This window comes from Salmo salar, mitochondrion, assembly GCF_965601325.2.
Source record: "Salmo salar mitochondrion, complete genome".
Lineage (NCBI taxonomy): Eukaryota > Metazoa > Chordata > Actinopteri > Salmoniformes > Salmonidae > Salmo > Salmo salar.
This window is the reverse complement of record NC_001960.1, coordinates 1-16,665: the sequence shown is the minus strand read 5'-3', so window position 1 is coordinate 16,665 and position 16,665 is coordinate 1. Positions and strand designations below refer to the sequence as shown.

General features: G+C 45.2%; 13 protein-coding genes and 24 non-coding genes across 37 annotated transcripts, besides 2 other annotated features; 9 read left to right on the top strand and 28 right to left on the bottom strand. All coding sequences in view use genetic code 2, as the record gives it.

Annotated features, from left to right (window-relative positions):
- On the top strand, window positions 1-70 carry KEF54_t22. The gene has a single exon. It is a non-coding gene; the product is annotated as a tRNA-Pro (tRNA).
- Window positions 70-141, bottom strand: KEF54_t21. Its single transcript has one exon. It is a non-coding gene; the product is annotated as a tRNA-Thr (tRNA).
- On the bottom strand, window positions 142-1,282 carry CYTB (cytochrome b). Its single transcript has one exon. A coding segment is annotated over exon 1 (1,141 nt).
- Window positions 1,283-1,286: 4 nt separating this feature from the next.
- Window positions 1,287-1,355, top strand: KEF54_t20. The gene has a single exon. It is a non-coding gene; the product is annotated as a tRNA-Glu (tRNA).
- On the top strand, window positions 1,356-1,877 carry ND6 (NADH dehydrogenase subunit 6). The gene has a single exon. The coding sequence runs from the start codon at window positions 1,356-1,358 to the stop codon at window positions 1,875-1,877; it is 522 nt and encodes a 173-aa protein (NP_008456.1).
- ND5 (NADH dehydrogenase subunit 5) lies at window positions 1,874-3,712 on the bottom strand. The gene has a single exon. It carries the CDS (start codon window positions 3,710-3,712, stop codon window positions 1,874-1,876), a length of 1,839 nt encoding a protein of 612 aa, NP_008455.1.
- On the bottom strand, window positions 3,713-3,785 carry KEF54_t19. Its single transcript has one exon. It is a non-coding gene; the product is annotated as a tRNA-Leu (tRNA).
- Window position 3,786: 1 nt separating this feature from the next.
- Window positions 3,787-3,855, bottom strand: KEF54_t18. Its single transcript has one exon. It is a non-coding gene; the product is annotated as a tRNA-Ser (tRNA).
- Window positions 3,856-3,924, bottom strand: KEF54_t17. The gene has a single exon. It is a non-coding gene; the product is annotated as a tRNA-His (tRNA).
- On the bottom strand, window positions 3,925-5,305 carry ND4 (NADH dehydrogenase subunit 4). Its single transcript has one exon. A coding segment is annotated over exon 1 (1,381 nt).
- ND4L (NADH dehydrogenase subunit 4L) lies at window positions 5,299-5,595 on the bottom strand. Its single transcript has one exon. The coding sequence runs from the start codon at window positions 5,593-5,595 to the stop codon at window positions 5,299-5,301; it is 297 nt and encodes a 98-aa protein (NP_008453.1).
- KEF54_t16 lies at window positions 5,596-5,665 on the bottom strand. Its single transcript has one exon. It is a non-coding gene; the product is annotated as a tRNA-Arg (tRNA).
- ND3 (NADH dehydrogenase subunit 3) lies at window positions 5,666-6,014 on the bottom strand. The gene has a single exon. A coding segment is annotated over exon 1 (349 nt).
- On the bottom strand, window positions 6,015-6,084 carry KEF54_t15. Its single transcript has one exon. It is a non-coding gene; the product is annotated as a tRNA-Gly (tRNA).
- On the bottom strand, window positions 6,084-6,869 carry COX3 (cytochrome c oxidase subunit III). The gene has a single exon. The coding sequence runs from the start codon at window positions 6,867-6,869 to the stop codon at window positions 6,084-6,086; it is 786 nt and encodes a 261-aa protein (NP_008451.1).
- On the bottom strand, window positions 6,869-7,552 carry ATP6 (ATP synthase F0 subunit 6). Its single transcript has one exon. It carries the CDS (start codon window positions 7,550-7,552, stop codon window positions 6,869-6,871), a length of 684 nt encoding a protein of 227 aa, NP_008450.1.
- On the bottom strand, window positions 7,543-7,710 carry ATP8 (ATP synthase F0 subunit 8). The gene has a single exon. It carries the CDS (start codon window positions 7,708-7,710, stop codon window positions 7,543-7,545), a length of 168 nt encoding a protein of 55 aa, NP_008449.1.
- A 1-nt stretch (window position 7,711) lies between these two features.
- Window positions 7,712-7,785, bottom strand: KEF54_t14. The gene has a single exon. It is a non-coding gene; the product is annotated as a tRNA-Lys (tRNA).
- On the bottom strand, window positions 7,786-8,476 carry COX2 (cytochrome c oxidase subunit II). Its single transcript has one exon. A coding segment is annotated over exon 1 (691 nt).
- Window positions 8,477-8,490: 14 nt separating this feature from the next.
- KEF54_t13 lies at window positions 8,491-8,564 on the bottom strand. The gene has a single exon. It is a non-coding gene; the product is annotated as a tRNA-Asp (tRNA).
- A 4-nt stretch (window positions 8,565-8,568) lies between these two features.
- KEF54_t12 lies at window positions 8,569-8,639 on the top strand. Its single transcript has one exon. It is a non-coding gene; the product is annotated as a tRNA-Ser (tRNA).
- COX1 (cytochrome c oxidase subunit I) lies at window positions 8,640-10,190 on the bottom strand. Its single transcript has one exon. It carries the CDS (start codon window positions 10,188-10,190, stop codon window positions 8,640-8,642), a length of 1,551 nt encoding a protein of 516 aa, NP_008447.1.
- A 1-nt stretch (window position 10,191) lies between these two features.
- KEF54_t11 lies at window positions 10,192-10,262 on the top strand. Its single transcript has one exon. It is a non-coding gene; the product is annotated as a tRNA-Tyr (tRNA).
- KEF54_t10 lies at window positions 10,263-10,329 on the top strand. Its single transcript has one exon. It is a non-coding gene; the product is annotated as a tRNA-Cys (tRNA).
- Window positions 10,330-10,363: an origin of replication (origin of L-strand replication; OriL).
- Window positions 10,364-10,436, top strand: KEF54_t09. The gene has a single exon. It is a non-coding gene; the product is annotated as a tRNA-Asn (tRNA).
- Window position 10,437: 1 nt separating this feature from the next.
- Window positions 10,438-10,506, top strand: KEF54_t08. Its single transcript has one exon. It is a non-coding gene; the product is annotated as a tRNA-Ala (tRNA).
- Window positions 10,507-10,509: 3 nt separating this feature from the next.
- On the bottom strand, window positions 10,510-10,578 carry KEF54_t07. The gene has a single exon. It is a non-coding gene; the product is annotated as a tRNA-Trp (tRNA).
- A 2-nt stretch (window positions 10,579-10,580) lies between these two features.
- ND2 (NADH dehydrogenase subunit 2) lies at window positions 10,581-11,630 on the bottom strand. The gene has a single exon. It carries the CDS (start codon window positions 11,628-11,630, stop codon window positions 10,581-10,583), a length of 1,050 nt encoding a protein of 349 aa, NP_008446.1.
- On the bottom strand, window positions 11,631-11,699 carry KEF54_t06. The gene has a single exon. It is a non-coding gene; the product is annotated as a tRNA-Met (tRNA).
- KEF54_t05 lies at window positions 11,699-11,769 on the top strand. Its single transcript has one exon. It is a non-coding gene; the product is annotated as a tRNA-Gln (tRNA).
- KEF54_t04 lies at window positions 11,767-11,838 on the bottom strand. Its single transcript has one exon. It is a non-coding gene; the product is annotated as a tRNA-Ile (tRNA).
- Window positions 11,839-11,845: 7 nt separating this feature from the next.
- On the bottom strand, window positions 11,846-12,820 carry ND1 (NADH dehydrogenase subunit 1). Its single transcript has one exon. It carries the CDS (start codon window positions 12,818-12,820, stop codon window positions 11,846-11,848), a length of 975 nt encoding a protein of 324 aa, NP_008445.1.
- On the bottom strand, window positions 12,821-12,895 carry KEF54_t03. The gene has a single exon. It is a non-coding gene; the product is annotated as a tRNA-Leu (tRNA).
- KEF54_r01 lies at window positions 12,896-14,573 on the bottom strand. Its single transcript has one exon. It is a non-coding gene; the product is annotated as a 16S ribosomal RNA (ribosomal RNA).
- On the bottom strand, window positions 14,574-14,645 carry KEF54_t02. The gene has a single exon. It is a non-coding gene; the product is annotated as a tRNA-Val (tRNA).
- KEF54_r02 lies at window positions 14,646-15,591 on the bottom strand. The gene has a single exon. It is a non-coding gene; the product is annotated as a 12S ribosomal RNA (ribosomal RNA).
- KEF54_t01 lies at window positions 15,592-15,659 on the bottom strand. Its single transcript has one exon. It is a non-coding gene; the product is annotated as a tRNA-Phe (tRNA).
- Window positions 15,660-16,665: a D loop (control region).

Sequence of the window (16,665 nt, the reverse complement as noted above, 5' to 3'; positions counted from 1 at the left end):
CAGAGGATAGTTTAATTTAGAATCTTAGCTTTGGGAGTTAAGGGTGGGAGTTAAAATCTCCTTTCTCTGAGCACTAGGGAGGGTTTTAACCTCCGGCCTCCGGATTACAAGACCGGCGCTCTGGCGCTGAGCTACTAGGGCAGGTTCATTCAAGAGCTTTATTTTCAGCTCAGCCAGCCAGGGGGGCAAGGACTAGGAAGATAGTAAAGTAAATTACAGAGGCAATTTGACCAATGATAATGAATGGGTGTTCCACGGGTATGCCTCCAATTCAGGTAAGGATTAGTATGTCCGCTACCAGGGTCCAGAATAAGAATTGGGTGAGTGGGCGAAAGGTCAGTCCTCGTTGTTTAGAGGTATGGAGGATGGGGACGACTATAAGGACCAGGATCGAGAATAAGAGGGCGAGTACTCCGCCTAGTTTGTTAGGAATGGAGCGTAGGATTGCGTAGGCGAATAGGAAGTATCATTCAGGCTTGATATGAGGTGGAGTAACTAGGGGGTTGGCAGGTGTAAAATTGTCTGGGTCCCCGAGGAGGTTGGGTGCGAATAGAGCTAAGGATGTTAGGCCAAGTAGTATGGCTACAAATCCGAGGAGGTCTTTATATGAGAAGTAAGGGTGGAATGAGATTTTATCGGCATCGGAGTTGATGCCTGCTGGGTTATTAGACCCGGTTTCATGTAAAAATAGAAGATGGAGTACTGTGGCAGCTGCAATAACGAATGGGAATAGGAAGTGGAAGGCGAAAAATCGTGTTAGGGTGGCGTTGTCTACAGAAAATCCTCCTCAAATTCATTGTACAAGGGCGCCTCCTACGTAGGGGACAGCGGAGAGGAGGTTTGTAATTACAGTGGCTCCTCAGAAGGATATTTGTCCTCATGGAAGAACGTAGCCTACGAAGGCAGTTATTATAGTGAGAAGTAGAAGTACAACTCCGATATTTCAGGTTTCTTTATATAGATAGGAACCATAATAAAGTCCTCGGGCGATGTGTATATAAATACAGATAAAGAAGAAAGATGCTCCGTTAGCGTGAATGTTACGGATGAGTCAGCCATAGCTAACATCTCGGCAAATGTGGCAAACAGAGGAAAAAGCTGTTGAGATATCGGAGGTGTAGTGTATGGCTAGGAAGAGCCCGGTAAGGATTTGGGTGGCTAGACATAGGCCTAAGAGTGAGCCAAAGTTTCATCAAACTGAGATGTTAGATGGTGCTGGGAGATCGACTAGTGCGTCATTAGCAATTTTTAGGAGCGGGTGAGTTTTTCGGAGGTTGGCCATTAAGGTTCTTGTAGTTGAATAACAACGGTGGTTTTTCAAGTCATTAGTTTCGGTTAAAGTCCGAGCAGGAATTATGACTTATATTGTGTCTTTATTTCTTTTAGGGTTGGTTTTAGGGCTTGTGGCTGTTGCATCTAACCCTGCGCCTTACTTTGCTGCTTTGGGTTTGGTTGTGGCAGCAGGTGTAGGTTGCGGAGTTTTGGTGGGTTACGGGGGGTCTTTCTTGTCTTTGGTATTATTTTTAATTTATTTGGGGGGGATGCTGGTAGTGTTTGCTTATTCAGCGGCTTTGGCTGCCGAACCTTTTCCAGAGTCTTGGGGGGATCGTTCGGTTTTAGGGTATGTAGTGGTGTATACGGTGGGTGTGATGTTGGTGGCGGGTTGATTTTGAAGTGGGTGATACGAAACCTCGTGGGTAGTAGTGGATGAGTTTAAGGAGTTTTCTGTTTTACGAGGCGATACGAGCGGGGTAGCTTTAATGTACTCTTATGGGGGTGGAATATTAATTGTGTGCGCGTGAGTGCTTTTGTTAACACTTTTTGTGGTATTGGAATTAACACGGGGGTTGAGTCGGGGAGCGCTTCGAGCAGTTTAGGTTAGTGTGAGTAGAACGGCTAGGGCTGTTGAAAGGAAGAATAGAGTGAGGTATGTTTTAATTATGCCTTGTTGGATATTGCTTGTTGTTGTGACCATAGGTAGGTGAGTGGATACAACTCCCTTTGGGCCGATTTTTTCAAACCATGTTTGATCTACTATTTGGCTGGCAATGGTTTGTCCTAGGGTCAAGTTTAGTTTGGGGGCTAATCGGTGGATGATGGCTGGGAAGAATCCTAGCATGTTGGAGAAGTTGTGGGTAATGAGATTAGGTGTAGTTTTGAATTGTTTATTAGTTAGGGATGCAAGTTCTAGTGCGATGAGAAGGCCTGAGATGGTAACTAGGAGGGCGGCTAATTTTAATGGGAGGGGTATGGTTATGATAGGGGTTTTGGAGGGTAGAAAGTTTGAGGTGATTAGAAGTCCTGCAATAATGCTTCCTCAAGCTAGTCGTTTGATGGGATTAATAACGGAGGGGTTGTTTTCATTAATAGGGGCTGTAGCTGTAAAGCGGGGGTGTCCTATCGAGACGAAAAAGACGACCCGGAGGCTATAGACGGCAGTGAAGGAGGTAGCTAGTAAGGTAAGAGTAAGGGCTCAGGCGTTAAGGTGAGAGGTATTTAAGGCTTCAATGATAGCATCTTTGGAAAAGAATCCCGCTAAGAATGGAGTGCCAGTAAGTGCTAGGCTTCCAATTGTAAGACAGGAGGAAGTGAAAGGAGTGAGGTTATGTATGCCTCCTATTTTTCGAATGTCTTGTTCATCGTTTAAGCTATGAATAATTGATCCGGAGCACAGGAAGAGTATGGCTTTAAAGAATGCGTGGGTGCAGATATGGAGGAAGGCTAGTTGTGGTTGGTTAAGTCCGATTGTGACTATTATCAGTCCTAGTTGACTGGATGTAGAGAATGCAACGATTTTTTTGATATCATTTTGTGTTAAGGCACAAGTAGCGGTGAATAGTGTGGTTAGTGCTCCTAGGCATAAGCAGGTAGTTAGGGCTGTTTGGTTATTTTCTATAAGGGGGTGGAGTCGAATTAGTAGGAAGATACCCGCAACTACTATGGTGCTAGAATGAAGTAGGGCAGATACCGGCGTAGGACCTTCTATCGCTGAAGGAAGTCAGGGATGAAGTCCAAATTGTGCTGATTTACCGGTGGCGGCTAGGATGAGGCCTATGAGGGGGAGTGTGAGGTCGAGTTCTTTAGAGGAGGCAAATATTTGTTGAATTTCTCAGGAGTTCAGGTTTGTTGCGAATCAGGCTATGCTTAAGATAAGTCCGATATCTCCGACTCGGTTATAAATTACAGCTTGTATGGCAGCTGTGTTAGCGTCAGCTCGGCCGTACCATCACCCGATGAGGAGGAACGATATAATGCCAACACCTTCTCAGCCAATAAATAGTTGGAACATGTTGTTGGCGGTTACTAAGATAATTATGGCAATTAAGAAGAGGAGGAGGTATTTAAAGAATCGGTTCATATTGGGGTCGGCATGCATGTATCAGGATGCGAATTCTAGAATAGATCAAGTTACGTATAGAGCAATTGGGGTAAAAATGATGGAATAGTGGTCAAATTTAAAGCTGAGGTTAATGTCGAAGGTTGTAGTATTTATTCATTGTCAATTAGTAACAATTGTTTCGGTCCCCTGGTCTAGAAAAATAAAAAGGGGGAGTAGACTTACTAAGAAAGCTATTTTGATAGCAGTTTTTACGTGAGTGAGGGCTCAGTTTTCTTGTTGGGGGGTTGGGTTAAGGGTAGTAATAAGAGGATAGAGGAGAAGTGCGAAGATTATTAAAAGGGTTGAGCTTAGGATGAGTGTAGTCGGGTGCATAGCTGCTACTTGGATTTGCACCAAGAGTTTTTGGTTCCTAAGACCAATGGATGAGCTGTTATCCTTTAGAAGCACGAGTGAACCTCGGAATTTAACCGAGGGGGTAGAAGATTAGCAGTCTCTATCATCAACAGATAACTCTCGGTGGATAAGAGGGTTTTAACCTCTGTTTTTAGAATCACAATCTAATGTTTTGGTTAAACTATATCTACAGAAACATCAGCCTCATATAAGTTCAGGTTTTAGGATCAGGAGGATAATTGGGATGAGGTGTAAGGTGATAAGTAGGTGTTCGCGGGTGTGAGTCGGTTCAAGAGCAATGATGTGGGAGGGTAAGGGGCCTCGTTGGGTTATTAAGAAGAGATAGAGGGAGTAGCTTGCTGTAATTAGTGTGCCTAGCCCTGTGAGAAGAAGGGTTCAATGTGATCAGTTGAATATAGAAGTAATAATTATTAGTTCTCCTATCAGATTGGGCAAAGGGGGGAGGGCCAAATTAGCTAGACTGGCTACAAATCATCAAGTGGTTATTAGGGGGAGAATTATTTGTATTCCTCGAGCTAGTAGCATGGTTCGGCTGTGTGTGCGTTCGTAGCTTGTGTTGGCTAAACAGAACAGTGCTGAGGAGGCGAGACCGTGTGCAATCATTAGGATAATTGCACCAGTAAATCCTCAGGGCGTCTGGATTAGAATACCCCCTGCGACTAGTCCTATGTGGCCGACTGAAGAGTATGCGATTAGCGATTTTAGGTCTGTTTGGCGCAGGCAGATAGAGCCGGTTATAATAATTCCTCAGAGGGCTAAAACAATGAAGGGGTAGGCTAGTTCTTTGGTTAGGGGGTCTAGCATAACTATTATACGTATTATGCCGTATCCCCCAAGTTTAAGGAGAACAGCTGCCAGAATTATAGATCCTGCGATTGGGGCTTCTACATGGGCTTTTGGGAGTCAAAGGTGTACGCCATATACTGGTATTTTGACAAGGAAGGCTAGTAGGCAGGCAGCTCATCATAATTTATTACCTCACGTTAAGAGGTGTATGGGCTGTGTGTATTGTAGGGTAAACATAGATAGGGTTCCACTGTCATTTTGTAGAAGAAGTAAGGCTACGAGGAGGGGTAAGGAGCCGGCTAAGGTATAGAATAAGAAGTAGGTGCCGGCATTGAGGCGCTCTGTCTGGTTTCCTCATCGGGTAATAATGATAAGGGTCGGGAGTAGCGTAGCTTCAAATATAATGTAAAATATAATGATTTCTGTGGCCCCGAATGCTAAGATTAAAAATATTTGAAGGGAGACCAAAAGGGAGATGTAGGTTCGTTGGCGGTTTAAGGGCTCAGGGGAAATATGGTTTTGACTAGCAAGGACTATTAGGGGAAGTAATCAGCAGGTCAATACTAGTAGGGGTGTCGATAGGGGGTCAGTTGCTAAATAAAGGTTGGAGGAAGATCATCCGGTTTCTGACGATCATTTAAGTCAGGATAAACTTGCTAGGGCAATGACTAAACTTTGTGCGATTGATGTTGTTCAGAGTCATTTCGCAGGGCTGAATCAAATTGTTGGGAAAAGCATGAGTGTTGGGATTAGGATTTTTAGCATTGAAGGAGGTTTAGGCTTTGGAGGCGGTCTGTGCCGTGTGTTCGTGCAGTTGCTACTAGTAGGGCTAGGCCTGCGCTGGCTTCACAAGCTGAAAATGCTAGTAGGAGTATAGGAGCTACTGAGTAACCGATTGCTTCTATTTGAAGGGCTCAGAGGGACAGGGCGATAAATAGAGAGAGTATTATTCCTTCTAAGCATAGAAGGGCTGAGAGAAGATGGGTGCGGTGGAATGCGAGTCCTATGAGCCCTAGAATAAAGGCTGAGGTAAAGCTGAAGTGTACTGGTGTCATAAGGCGGTCATGGACTTAAACCATGGTCTTTTGAGCCGAAATCAAGGGTCTTGTTTTGGACTAACTGCCTATTCGGCTCATTCAAGGCCTCCCTGGGTCCATTCATAGATTAGGCCAAGAGTGAGGAGAGCAAGTACGGCAGCGGATCAGGCAAGTGTGAGGGCTGGGGTGGTGAGTTGATCTCCTCAGGGAAGGGGGAGTAGGAGGGCGATTTCTAGATCAAATAGGAGAAATAGAATGGCGATTAGAAAGAAGCGCAGGGAGAAGGGTAGGCGGGCGGATCCTAGGGGATCGAAGCCACATTCGTAGGGGGATAGTTTTTCTGCGTCGGGCGTTATTTGTGGTAGTCAGAAGGAAATAGTGGCTAGTACTGCCGATAGTGTAATGGTAATAGCAATAATTGTTGTAATTAAGTTCATTATCTTTCCTTGGATTCTAACCAAGACCGGGTGATTGGAAGTCACTTATACGTGTTAATACTAGAAAGATTATGAGCCTCATCAGTAAATAGAGACGTATAGGAATAGTCATACGACGTCTACAAAGTGTCAGTATCAGGCGGCAGCTTCAAAGCCAAAGTGATGTTCGGATGTAAAGTGATATTGAATTTGTCGTAAGAGGCAGATGGCTAAAAAGGTGGAGCCGATAATCACATGTAGGCCGTGGAATCCTGTGGCTACAAAGAAAGTAGAGCCGTATACGCCGTCAGCGATTGTAAATGGGGCTTCGTAGTATTCTATGCCTTGAAGGAAAGTAAAGTAGAATCCCAGTAAGATGGTAAGAGTAAGGGCTTGGATGGTTTGTTTTCGTTCACCTTCTATAATGCTGTGGTGGGCTCATGTAACGGTTACACCAGATGCTAGGAGGACTGCAGTATTAAGAAGTGGTACTTCAAAGGGGTCAAGAGTAATAATGCCTGTGGGTGGTCAGCAGCCTCCTAATTCAGGTGTGGGAGAGAGACTAGAGTGGTAGAAGGCTCAGAAAAACCCTAAGAAAAAGAATACTTCGGAGGTAATAAATAAGATTATTCCATAGCGTAGTCCTTTTTGGACTGGAGGTGTGTGGTGCCCTTGGAAGGTGCCTTCTCGGATAATGTCTCGTCATCATTGATATATGGTGAGAAGTAATAAAATATTTCCTATGGTTAGTAGCGTAAGTGAGTGGAAGTGAAATCAGACTGCAGTGCCTGATGTAAGTAGAAGGGCAGCAATTGCGCCAGTTAGGGGTCAGGGGCTTGGGTCAACCATGTGGTATGCGTGTGCTTGGTGTGCCATTAGACGTTTTCTTGTAGGTAGAGGCTTAGGAGTAGAACAAATACGTAGGCTTGGATTATGGCAACGGCAATTTCAAGAAGGGTAAGTAGGAAGAGGACGATAGAAGTTAGGATTGCTACTGTAGGTATAATAGGTATGAGGACAAAGGCTGCTGTAGCGATTAGTTGAATTAGGAGGTGGCCTGCTGTGAGATTGGCTGTGAGTCGTACACCAAGGGCGAGGGGGCGGATAAAAAGGCTAATTGTTTCGATAATAATAAGAACCGGGATTAGTGGGACGGGAGTTCCTTCCGGCAGGAGATGGCCTAGGGCGGCGGTGGGTTGGTTTCGCATGCCAATAATTACTGTTGCGAGTCATAAGGGGACTGCAAGGCCTATATTTAGGGAAAGTTGTGTGGTGGGGGTGAATGTGTAGGGTAGAAGGCCTAATATATTTAGGGTGATTAAAAATAATATTAGGGAAGTTAGTAGAACTGCTCATTTATGGCCTCCTAAATTGAGGGGTAGAAGAAGTTGTTGAGTAAATCGGTTGATAAATCATCCTTGGAGAGTGATAAGGCGGTTGTTTAGTCATCGGGTGGATGGGGTTGGGAAAAGGATTCATGGAAGGGTTAGTGCTACAGCAATAAGTGGAATACCTAGATACGTGGGGCTCATAAATTGGTCAAAGAAGCTTAGTGTCATGGTCAGTTTCAGGGTTCAGGTTTAGCTTTTTCAGTGCTTTGTGAAGTAGGCTCATTTGTGAAGGTGTGGCCGAGTACTTTAGGAGGAATAACAGTTAGGAAAACCAGTCATGAGAATACTAAAATAGCAAATCAGGGGGCGGGGTTGAGTTGGGGCATGTCACTAGGGGTGGTTGGGGACCACCAATCTTTAGCTTAAAAGGCTAACGCTATTCCCGATTTAGCTTCTTAGTGAGGCATCTTCAAGTATTATAGTGGATCATTTCTCGAAGTGTTCTAGGGGCACTGCTTCAACAACGATGGGTATGAAGCTGTGGTTGGCCCCGCAGATTTCAGAACATTGTCCGTAGAATACTCCAGGTCGAGAGGCAATAAAGGCTGTTTGGTTTAATCGTCCTGGGACTGCGTCCATTTTTACACCTAAGGAAGGGACGGCTCAGGAGTGAAGGACGTCTTCAGCTGAAACTAGGACGCGGATTGGAGATTCTACAGGGACAACCATTCGATGGTCTGTTTCTAGAAGACGAAATTGACCGGGCGTTAAGTCTTGGGTGGGGACTATATAAGAGTCAAAGCCTAAGTCTTCGTAGTCGGTGTATTCATAGCTTCAGTATCATTGGTGACCCATTGCTTTAATAGTAAGGTGTGGGTCATTAATTTCGTCTATAAGGTAAAGAATTCGAAGGGAGGGGAGGGCAATAAGAATGAGGATAACTGCTGGAAGGACAGTCCAAACGATTTCGATTTCTTGAGAATCAAGGATATACTTGTTAGTGAGTTTAGTAGAGACTATTGCTACAATGATATAAAGCACTAGTGTGCTGATAAGAAGAACAATCATAAGAGCATGGTCGTGAAAATGAAGGAGTTCTTCTATTACAGGGGAGGCCGCGTCTTGGAATCCTAGTTGTGAGGGATGTGCCATTTTAGCTAAATGCTTAAGACACGCGGGGTTTTAACCCACAATTTTGCCTTGACAAGGCAGTGTAATAGACTAGTTTTACTAGTATCTTATGGAAGAAAGTGGCAGAGTGGTTATGCGGTTGGCTTGAAACCAGCACATGGGGGTTCAATTCCTCCCTTTCTCGTTAACTTGCTTGTACTTGGACAAATGCTGGTTCTTCAAATGTGTGGTAAGGTGGAGGGCACCCGTGTAGTCACTCAACGTTTGTTGAAGTTATTTCAATTGATGCTACTTCTCGTTTAGCAGCAAAGGCTTCTCAAAGAATAAACAGGAACATAATTACAGCGACTAAGGAGATAAGAGATCCGATTGAGGAGATAGTGTTTCAGAGTGTGTAGGCGTCTGGGTAGTCGGAGTACCGTCGAGGTATCCCCGCAAGGCCTAGGAAGTGCTGGGGAAAAAAGGTTAAATTTACGCCGATAAATATAATCCCGAAATGGATTTTGGTTCATGTACTGTGGAGGGTATATCCCGTGAATAGCGGGAATCAGTGTACAAAAGCGCCTATAATAGCAAAGACAGCTCCCATAGATAAAACATAGTGGAAGTGGGCGACTACATAGTAAGTATCGTGGAGGACGATGTCTAGTGAGGAATTAGCAAGGACAATGCCCGTAAGTCCTCCTACTGTAAAGAGGAAAATAAACCCCAGGGCTCAAAGAAGTGGCGTTTCTCATTTGATTGAGCCGCCGTGCAGTGTGGCTAGTCAACTAAACACTTTTACTCCAGTTGGGATGGCGATGATTATGGTGGCAGATGTAAAGTAGGCACGAGTGTCTACATCTATCCCGACAGTAAACATATGGTGGGCTCAAACGATAAAACCTAAGAGTCCGATGGCTATCATAGCTCAGACTATTCCTATATACCCGAAAGGTTCTTTTTTGCCAGAGTAGTATGCAACGATGTGTGAAATTATACCAAAGCCTGGGAGAATGAGGATATAGACTTCTGGATGGCCAAAGAACCAAAAGAGATGTTGGTACAAGATTGGGTCCCCTCCGCCTGCCGGGTCAAAGAAAGTGGTATTTAGATTTCGGTCTGTAAGTAGTATGGTAATGCCTGCTGCTAGAACAGGGAGGGAGAGTAATAAAAGGACGGCAGTGACTAATACAGCTCAAACAAAAAGTGGGGTTTGATACTGAGAGATAGCTGGGGGTTTTATATTAATAATGGTTGTGATAAAATTAATGGCCCCAAGAATTGAAGAAATACCAGCCAAATGGAGGGAAAAAATAGTTAAGTCAACGGAAGCTCCTGCGTGGGCAAGATTACCTGCTAGAGGGGGGTAGACTGTTCATCCGGTGCCAGCGCCGGCTTCAACTCCAGATGAGGCCAGGAGGAGAAGAAAGGAGGGAGGGAGAAGTCAAAAACTTATGTTATTCATTCGGGGGAATGCTATGTCGGGGGCCCCGATTATAAGAGGAATTAATCAGTTTCCAAAGCCGCCGATCATAATCGGTATGACTATAAAGAAAATTATGACGAAGGCATGGGCTGTAACAATTACGTTATAAATTTGGTCATCTCCCAGAAGGGCGCCAGGCTGGCTGAGTTCTGCTCGAATCAAGAGACTTAGGGCGGTGCCGACTATTCCGGCTCAGGCACCAAATACTAAATAGAGGGTGCCAATGTCTTTGTGGTTGGTTGAGAAAAATCATCGTGTGATTGCCACAGGTAGGGTGGCTGAGCGCCTAAGCGGTGGATTGTAGCTCCATGGACAGAGGTTTAAGTCCTCTCCTTATCAAGCTCTGTGGTGTACCACATGTTAGATTGCAAATCTAAAGAAGTAGGCTAATAGCCTGCCGGGGCTTTCCCCCGCCTCGCCACCCCGGTGGCGGGGGAAAGTAGATGGATGCTCGCTGGATAGAGCGCTTAGCTGTTAACTAAGAGTTTGTAGGATCGAGGCCTTCCCACCTAGAAAGGCTTTAGCTTAATTAAAGTGTCTGGGTTGCATTCAGAAGATGTGGGATAAAGTCCTGCAGGTCTTAAACAAGGGCTGGGAGATTTTCACTCCGCTTAGAGCTTTGAAGGCTCTTGGTCTTAGTGCTATCCTAAGCCCTTGTTATAAGGTTAGTAACGTGGTCACAGCTGGAGTGAGGGGAAGCAAGCCTAGGGCTAAAATAGTAATGATCGAAAGAGGGAGGGTAATGAGGGTGAAGTTGAGGCGTCAGGGGGCGGTGGCAGTTAGAGTGTTGGGGTAGATAGTGAGGGTTATGGCATAACAGAGGCGTAGGTAAAAGTAAAGACTGAGTAGGGCTGTTATAGCAGCTAGTGTGGCAGATAGTGGGAGTCCCTGTTTTGTGAGTTCTTGTAAAATAAGTCATTTAGGTATAAAGCCTGAGAGAGGGGGGAGGCCTCCTAGGGATAGTAATACGAGAGCGGTTAATGCGGCAAGAGTTGGGGATTTAGTTCATGAAGTCGCTAGAGTATTAATGGTGAGGGAATTGTTGGTTTTTAGTGTGAGGAATGCTGAGGATGTTATGATGATGTAGAGAAAGAGACTGAGGAGTGTTAGGGAGGGTGCGTATTGTAAAATTAGTACTATCCACCCTAAGTGGGCGATTGAAGAATAAGCTAGGATTTTACGTAGTTGGGTTTGATTGAGTCCTCCTCAGCCTCCTACAAGTGTTGATAGAAGGCCTATCGCAATGAGTAGAGAAGAGTTGATAGTTGGGGCTACTTGAATTATAAGTGCGAAAGGTGCGAGCTTTTGTCAAGTTGAGAGGATTAGTCCTGTGGTGAGTTCAAGTCCTTGAAGGACTTCTGGTAATCAGAAGTGAACGGGTGCTAGGCCAAGTTTAAGTGCAAGGGCTAGTATAACTGTGGTGGTTGCTAGAGGGTGGGATAGCTGGTGGATTTCTCATTCTCCTACTAGTCAGGCGTTGGTAGTGCTGGCGAAGAGGATTATTGCTGCGGCTGTTGCTTGTGTTAAAAAATATTTGGTTGTAGCTTCAATTGCTCGTGGGTGGGATTGTTGTGCTATGATTGGGATAATAGCGAGAGTATTGATTTCTAGGCCTATTCATGCAAGGAGTCAGTGGGAGCTGGCGAAGGTGAGGATTGTGCCTAGGCCTAAGCTAGAAAGTAAGATGGTAAGTACGTAGGGGTTCATTAGTGAGGGAAGGATTTTAACCAACATATTCGGGGTATGGGCCCGAAAGCTTAATTAGCTGACCTTACTAGAAAGTGGTGTAGTGGAAGCACCAAGAGTTTTGATCTCTTGAGGATGGGTTCGAGTCCCTTCTCTCTAGAATTGAGGGGACTTGAACCCCTATCAGCCACGCTATCAAGGTGGTCCTTAAACATTCAGGCACAATTCCTTGGGGCTTAAAGTTGGGGAGGGAGGCCTGCCATTGCGGTTGGAAGTGCTAGGTGTCATAGGACAAGGGCTAGTGTCAAAGGTAAGAAGCTTTTTCAAACTAAATGTATGAGTTGGTCGTAGCGAAATCGTGGGTAGGAGGCTCGTACTCATAAAAATACAACGGAGAGGAGGGCGGCCTTTGTTATTAGGTTTACGGCTGTTAATTCGGGGAAGGCGGGGATGTGGGATGCGCCTAAAAATAGAATGGCCGAGAGTGTGTTCATTAGAAGGATATTAGCGTATTCGGCTAGAAAGAAGAGGGCGAAGGGCCCTCCGGCGTATTCTACATTAAATCCGGAGACTAATTCTGATTCTCCTTCTGTAAGGTCAAAGGGTGCACGGTTTGTTTCAGCTAGAGTAGAGATATACCATATGGCGGCAAGGGGTCAGGCTGGTACGAGTAGTCAGATGCTTTCTTGGGCTACATTGAAGGTTTGTAGTGTAAATCCCCCCGTAAAGATAATTACGCTGAGTAAGATTAGTCCAAGGCTGACTTCGTAGGAAATGGTTTGTGCCACTGCTCGTAGAGCTCCAATTAGGGCATATTTAGAATTTGAAGCTCACCCTGAGCCTAAAATAGAATACACGGCTAGGCTGGAAAGTGCGAGGACAAATAGTACCCCGAGATTTAGGTCTGTAATGGGGTAAGGGATGGGCATGGGGGCTCACAGGGTTAGTGCAAGCGTAAGGGCAAGTATGGGTGTAGCGAGAAATAGGAAGGGGGAGGAGGTGGACGGTCGAACTGGTTCTTTAATGAATAGTTTTAGGCCGTCCGCGATAGGTTGAAGCAATCCGTATGGACCGACGATGTTTGGCCCTTTCCGAAGTTGCATATATCCAAGGACTTTTCGTTCGAGTAAGGTGAGGAAAGCGACTGCTAAAAGAACGGGGACGATATATGCGAGGGGGTTAATAATGTGGGTAATTAGGGTGGTAGTCATAGCTAAGGAGAGGGTTTGAACCTCTGAGAAAGAGGGCTTAGGCCTCTCGCAATTACCGGGCTCTGCCACCTTAGCGCGCCGTTCTTTTGGGCAATCTTGGTGTGCCCCCTTTTCTGTTTTAGTTGCCTTCATCAGGTGGGGATGGGGCGTGCCTTAAGCATGGGCCCCTTCTTTCCGGTCCTTTCGTACTAGGAAACATCACTTCATAGATAGAAACTGACCTGGATTACTCCGGTCTGAACTCAGATCACGTAGGACTTTAATCGTTGAACAAACGAACCCTTAATAGCGGCTGCACCATTAGGATGTCCTGATCCAACATCGAGGTCGTAAACCCCCTCGTCGATAGGGACTCTGGGAGAGGATTGCGCTGTTATCCCTAGGGTAACTCGGTCCGTTGATCGGCGTGATGCCGGATCATTTTTGGTCAGAAATTCTGGTACTTAGAGTTGTGACTCTTGGTTGTGGCAGTGCCCCCAGTCCACATGGGGGCTTTGTTTTCCCCCGCGGTCGCCCCAACCAAAGACATATGGGCTAGGGGTCACTGCGTTTTTACTTGTTAATTCAAGGTTACTTGACGTGATCTGCCTGGTGTCTAAAGCTCCATAGGGTCTTCTCGTCTTATGTGTTTATGTCCGCTTCTGCACGGGCAGATCAATTTCATTGACTTGGAAGAGGAGACAGCTAAGCCCTCGTGATGCCATTCATACAGGTCTTCATTTAAAAGACAAGTGATTGCGCTACCTTCGCACGGTCAAAATACCGCGGCCGTTAAACCCATAGTCACAGGGCAGGCGGGACCTCTTATGTTTTGATTTACAAGAGGCGATGTTTTTGGTAAACAGGCGAGGCTTGTGTTTGCCGAGTTCCTTCTCTTCCTTTAGGTCTTTCCCTGTGAGCACTCCTGTGTGGGGTTAACGATTTGTTGATGTAGGTTTTTCTCGGTATTTGTTCTGGGCTACAGTTCCCTCTTGGCTTGGGTTCGTTATTTGTCGGTGGCGGGTCCGGTCCGACTTACACATGTGCTGGGAGAGAGTTGTCCTCTCTTATTACTCATTCTAGCATAATCGCTTCCATGTGAGCATGGAACGGCTTAGTACGGTTAGGGGGGTAGGATTTTTTATCAGGATAAGAGGCTTATATCTGTCTGAGCTTTAACGCTTTCTATGCAGGTGGCTGCTCTTAGGCCCACTGTAACAGGTTGCCTTAGTAATTATGATCCTTAGCCGCCTGTTAAGGTTGTGTCCTTGTTCAAAGGAGCTGTACCTCCTTTGATTAACTCTCTTGGTTTCTTTGGGACAAGGTTAGTTTTACCTTGAGGTCCTAAGAAGGCCAGGGGGCTGAACTTCTATTCATTTCCTAAGCAACCAGCTATAACTAGGCTCGATAGGTTTGTCACCTCTACTCGGGGCTCGTCCCACTCTTTTGCCACAGAGACGGGTTGGCCCTATAATAGGCTGTCCCGGAGTAGCTCGTCTAGTTTCGGGGGCCTGAACTAAAGTTCTCTTTGCTCGGGTTTGCTGGCTAAATCATGATGCAAAAGGTACGAGATTTAATCTCTGCTTTTCTAGGCTTAAATGGGTTGTTTCATTTCTCTTTCAGCTTTCCTTGCGGTACTTTTTCTGTTGCTCAAATTGTTTCCTTTTCCGTCGCCCGTACTAAGGTGGAAAAATGGTTTGTTGACTTAGTTTTAAGTTTTATAGGGGTATGTATGTTGTGGTGTTAGACCAAGTGTGTTGGCTAGCTAGTCAGCTCAGGGTGACCCGATTTGCACGGATGTCTTCTCGGTGTAAGGGAGGTGCTTTCCTATTTTAGCTACACTCTGGTTATTCCAAGTGCACCTTCCGGTACACTTACCATGTTACGACTTGCCTCCCCTTTGTTCGGTTAATTTCTTAGTTAGAAGGGTTAATTGAACTTGGGGAGAGTGACGGGCGGTGTGTGCGCGCCTCAGAGCCAGTTTCAAGAGAACTCTCTATTTTCTATTTACTGCTAAATCCACCTTTGGACGCTGGTTTCACAGCGTGGTTCGTAGTGCTCTAATTTAGAGAATGTAGCCCATTTCTTCCCACCCCATGCGCTACACCTCCGACTGACGTTTTGGGTTTTGCCCATTTTGCTTACTATAAGGCCTTCACAGGGTAAGCTGACGACGGTGGTATATAGGCGGGGAAAACAAGAGGTGGTGAGGTTGAACGGGGGTTATCGGTTCTAGAACAGGCTCCTCTAGGTGGGTCTGAGGCACCGCCAAGTCCTTTGGGTTTTAAGCTGGCGCTTATAGTCCCCTGGCGGATGTCAGTTGTATGTTTCCATCAAAGTTTACGGCTAGGCATAGTGGGGTATCTAATCCCAGTTTGTGTCGTAGCTGTCGTGGGTTCAGGTATAATTAAAGCTGCTTTCGTAGTAGATCTTCGTGCCCCCAGGTGCGTATGACGGCTGAGGGGGTGTTCGGCTTTATTAAATATTTTTCCGTAACCACTCTTTACGCCGGTAGTTATCAACTAGGGCCTCTCGTATAACCGCGGTGGCTGGCACGAGTTTTACCGGCCCTCTTAACTTTAACTAAGTCAAGCTTTCGCTTATGGCTTAATATTTATCACTGCTGGGTTTCCTTGGGGGTGTGGCTTAGCAAGGCGTCTTGGGCTGCTTGGGCGTGCCTGATGCCGGCTCCTCGTCCCCGGGCAGGGATTAAGGGCATCCTCACAGGAATGCGGAGACTTGCATGTGTAAGTTCAGTTAGAGCTGATAGTAAAGTCAGGACCAAGCCTTTGTGTTCGCGGGACTTTCTAGGGTCCATCTTAACAGCTTCAGTGTTATGCTTTAGTTAAGCTACGCCAACTAGGCCTTTATATATTTAACTGAGCGGGTACTAGTGACTAGTTTGCTAGATGCTATAAATTTAGCGAAAAGTTCATTAATGTATACTTTAATTATAAAAGTGGTACCAATGACAGTGTAGTCGGTGCCGAATGCTATAAAATTGGCAAAAAGTTTATTAATGTATATAAAAAAGATTAGCGCTGATTTGAGACTTCCTGGTTTAGGGGTTTGACAGGAATATAAGGATCCTTCAGCGTAGGGGGGTAGGGGGGTTTGCCGCGCGGAAGCCGGGGGGATCTTAGATATATATGAAGAAAAAAATCAACCTTATGCACTTGATATCCAAGTATGTGATTCTTTATAGAATATCTTCCACCATGATACATGGGTTCTCTGGAATTCAAGATCTAGTTCGACCTTGTTAGACTTCTTTGCTTGCACTTGTATATGCAAGCTGAAAGGAAAAAAAAAAAAAAGAGAACCCTATGCATATAAAAGAACGCCCGGCTTGGTGGGTAACGGGCAATAAGGTTGACACCATTAACCAGATGCCTTACATTCGGCTTTCAGGGGGTGATTTCTTAAGGATAGCCCTTGATATAGGAACCAAATGCCAGGAATAGTTCACGAGATGCAACCTAATACGATATCTGTCCCTGACCATCAATAAGAGTATGCCTACTATTAAATCGTTGGTCGGTTCTTACTACATTAAATAGGACCGATGCTAAATAGTTGGTGGGTAAAGACGGAGCCCGTGTTAGTTGGAGTTTTATTGATATAGCAATTAATCGGGTTAAAACAACTTAGTTGGTTATTATCACGTGTTTTGCTTTATGTAAACCTTGGATTAGTGCTGATGTATGAGGGGTTAAATCCACTTATGTTGATAATACATATAATGTACTACTCACATGCGATATTATATATATGGGTAAATACATAATATGTAATGTTATACATAGATGTAGTATAACATTGGGTTAGCTAGATATAACATTTATTGTTGTACATAGCTGAAACGT